Source organism: Notothenia coriiceps, unplaced genomic scaffold, assembly GCF_000735185.1.
Source record: "Notothenia coriiceps isolate Sejong01 unplaced genomic scaffold, NC01 NC01_scaffold00009010, whole genome shotgun sequence".
Taxonomy (NCBI): domain Eukaryota; kingdom Metazoa; phylum Chordata; class Actinopteri; order Perciformes; family Nototheniidae; genus Notothenia; species Notothenia coriiceps.
The window spans coordinates 280,508-283,438 of NW_011341711.1; the positions used below are offsets into that span (position 1 = coordinate 280,508).

Consider the following 2,931-nt stretch of genomic DNA (forward strand, 5'->3'; position numbering starts at 1 on the left):
ATTAAATATTTATATGTTTATTTTTATATAGTCTTAAAGTTACAACCGGCCCTTTGAGTGCAGCCATAATGCGAACGTGGCCGTGATGAAATTGAGTTTGACACCCCTGATTTAAAAGCAATAAAAGCAACACTCTAAAGGATGTGAATACGCTAAGGAGAAGAGGTGGGTTTTAAGAAGCGATTTAAAAGCAGGCAGGGTGGAGGCCTGTCTGATGTGCAGGGGCAGATCGTTCCACAGTGTGGGAGCTGCTACAGAGAAGCAACGGCCCCCTCTGAGCTTTGACCTGGTTCTGGGCACATTCAGGAGCAGTTGATCCGCTGACCTGAGAGGGCGGTGGGGCGTGTAAGGGCAGCTCAGAAAGATATGGTGGGGTCATGCCATTTAGGGATTTAAAATAAATAAAAGGATTTTGAAATGAATCCTAAAATGTAATGGCAGCCAGTGGAGCGAAAGCCAAAATGGGGGAAATGTGGTCATATTTCCGTGTGCCAGTTAAAAAGCCTTGCTGCGGCATTTTGCACCCGCTTGATATTAATGTATGAAATACCAGTCAGAAAACTGCTCTCCTCTCCTCAGGATGGGTCCGTCTTGCCTCAGTGGTTCTGCTCAAACTGCCAGACGCAGTATGACACTGAGTCTATTGAGATGGCTCTGGTGGAAGCTCTGCAGAAGAAAATGATGAGCTACACACTGCAGGATCTGGTGAGTAAAGATAGTGTAATGAATTGATATAACATCCTAACCAGTTTTAAGTGTTGTCCTAGAAGTTAATACATGTACCATAAACCCTAATGTGTTGCCTTTGTTGGATGTCATCCCCCTATTTCTCTCCCATGCTTCATGTCAGTATATTTACTGTAACTATGAAATAAAGGCACATTCAAAGAGATCTAAATAAAACTACATTTTTAAAGATGTTGCCGTAGTTAGGACGGAGCAAAGAGATGTTCCAGCACCATTTTTCACTTTCTAATACCTTAACTTAGGTATCACTAAAACCCAGTTTTGTTTGGATAGTGTCACATTTAAAAACCATATATTTGATTATATAGCTGTTTGCTACTAACCATGTGTGGATGTGATATAATGGCTTTCATTGTTGATTGTTATGACCTGGTTTAACCCTTTATAAAACATGAACAAAAGCATACAGAGAACAAATTCTATAAAACTTTACCATAAATATTGCACTTATGTAACACTGACTCACACACAAGAAATGAGAAGGAAATAGAAAGCTGCATGGCTCACACATTAGCTGCTTCCATCATTGATTTCAAACAGTAATTGTTTTAACCGCAAGTAATGATGAAACTTGCTTATGAGTGAGCCGTCTCGCTTCTTTCCCGTCTCCTGTGAGAGTCGTTGTTGTTCTTTTATGGCATACATTTGCGGATAAATGATATGATGACATAATGCCGATCAGTGCGTAGACTTTCTGTATGCGAGGCATTTCCGATACTGTTATTGATTTCTGAACCACTCGTTTGAATAGATACCATCGTTATCAACACATTTGACGTGCTAATGTTGATAGTTAAGAATTCATTAATGGTCATCATCTGTTGTACAACATCCAATAATAATTTCCCTGAAGTTTCCATTATGCTAAAACCTCTGTTTGATTTTAGGTGTGCACCAAATGTAAAGGAGTGAAGGAAGCAAACATGCCGCTGTACTGCAAATGTGCCGGAGACTTCATCCTCACCTTCTCAGCCAAGGTTTCTACTCTCTATCAATCAATCAATTCAGTAAACTGATGAAAGCATATGGTTGTTCCAATCAAACATTGTTCTCACAGCTGTTTTTACCCCCTTTCTTTCATTTTAAAGAGCCTCTTTGATCAGATCACGGTGTTTCGGAATATCGCATCCCACTACAGCATGAGCTACCTGGAGGAGACGATCGACTGGCTGCTCGTCATGAGCCCACAGATCAGCCAGAGCGCTCTCTGAATGTGACATCCAACACTCCGTCTGCTGCATCTGTGGCAGCTTCTTCTCCATCTGGAAAACACTCAAATGTTTCCAGTTAATGCACTTGTATATCCGCCTTCACGATGTTTGTTGTGATTCTTTGTTACCAAGACACTGTTAAGGAGAAATATCTGGACTGTAAATATGTTTAATGCCTTTTTATTATGCCAAAATAAAATGATGTATGTTTGTGATTTACATTTTTATGATTGTTAATAAATATTTTTCCAAATGTTTCAACTGTGTTTGAATGTTTTACTTCTAAAAATGCAAGCCGCAAAGGATAAAGCATAAACATCCTGTGTGCCATCTACTCTGGAGACCTTCATTACCCAGCAGACACCACTTCCTCCTCACTTGGCTGATAGTGTGTCTGTTGCGGCTTGACCTGCTCTGAGAATCGCGTTTATTATGTGAATTCCCAATAATAGACGTTAGACATTTCATTTTTTGGCGTGGCGGTTATGAATATAGTTTTTGTTTTTCTGTTTTTATTATCTTCTTTCTTATGTTTGAGTAGTTATTGTGCAAAGGCTTCATCTGGTAAAGAGTTTTAGGATTTTTAAGCAATTTTCACAGTGATGTCATCATGTCAACATATCTGGAACGTTTTTTAGTGGTATTGAATGTCTAAACATCATTTAGTGATTACTGTGAGCTGGTCCAGATCCCAATGATCTTAGCCCATGCACCACCATCACTTTCATTGCCCCCCGGATGACTCACTTTGCCTGCTGATGGGCCTTTCTCAGACAAGTAATTACATTTCAGTCTCTAATCTGAGGCACAATTAGATTGACTTTTAAGAGCTGCTCACTGACACATGCTGGATATGCAGTTTGAGGGACAAAGGACCACATAGAAGGCTTGTGACTTAAATATTAAAGGGACCCTATTATGCTAATTTTCAGGTTCATATTAGCTTCTGTGCCTCTAATCTCACATCTTTACA

At 39.7% G+C, this 2,931-nt stretch overlaps 1 protein-coding gene across 1 annotated transcript in view; it reads left to right on the forward strand.

The window, feature by feature from the left end:
* The window catches only part of pole (polymerase (DNA directed), epsilon), a 28,712-nt gene extending 26,493 nt beyond the window's left edge, over positions 1 to 2,219 (forward strand). The window contains exons 44-46 of the mRNA XM_010770663.1: positions 580 to 705; positions 1,635 to 1,724; positions 1,836 to 2,219. Of these exons, the coding sequence (XP_010768965.1) occupies positions 580 to 705; positions 1,635 to 1,724; positions 1,836 to 1,958 (339 nt within the window). The 3' untranslated portion in view covers positions 1,959 to 2,219. The remainder of the gene's footprint in view (positions 1 to 579; positions 706 to 1,634; positions 1,725 to 1,835) is intronic.
* Positions 2,220 to 2,931: the final 712 nt, after the last annotated feature.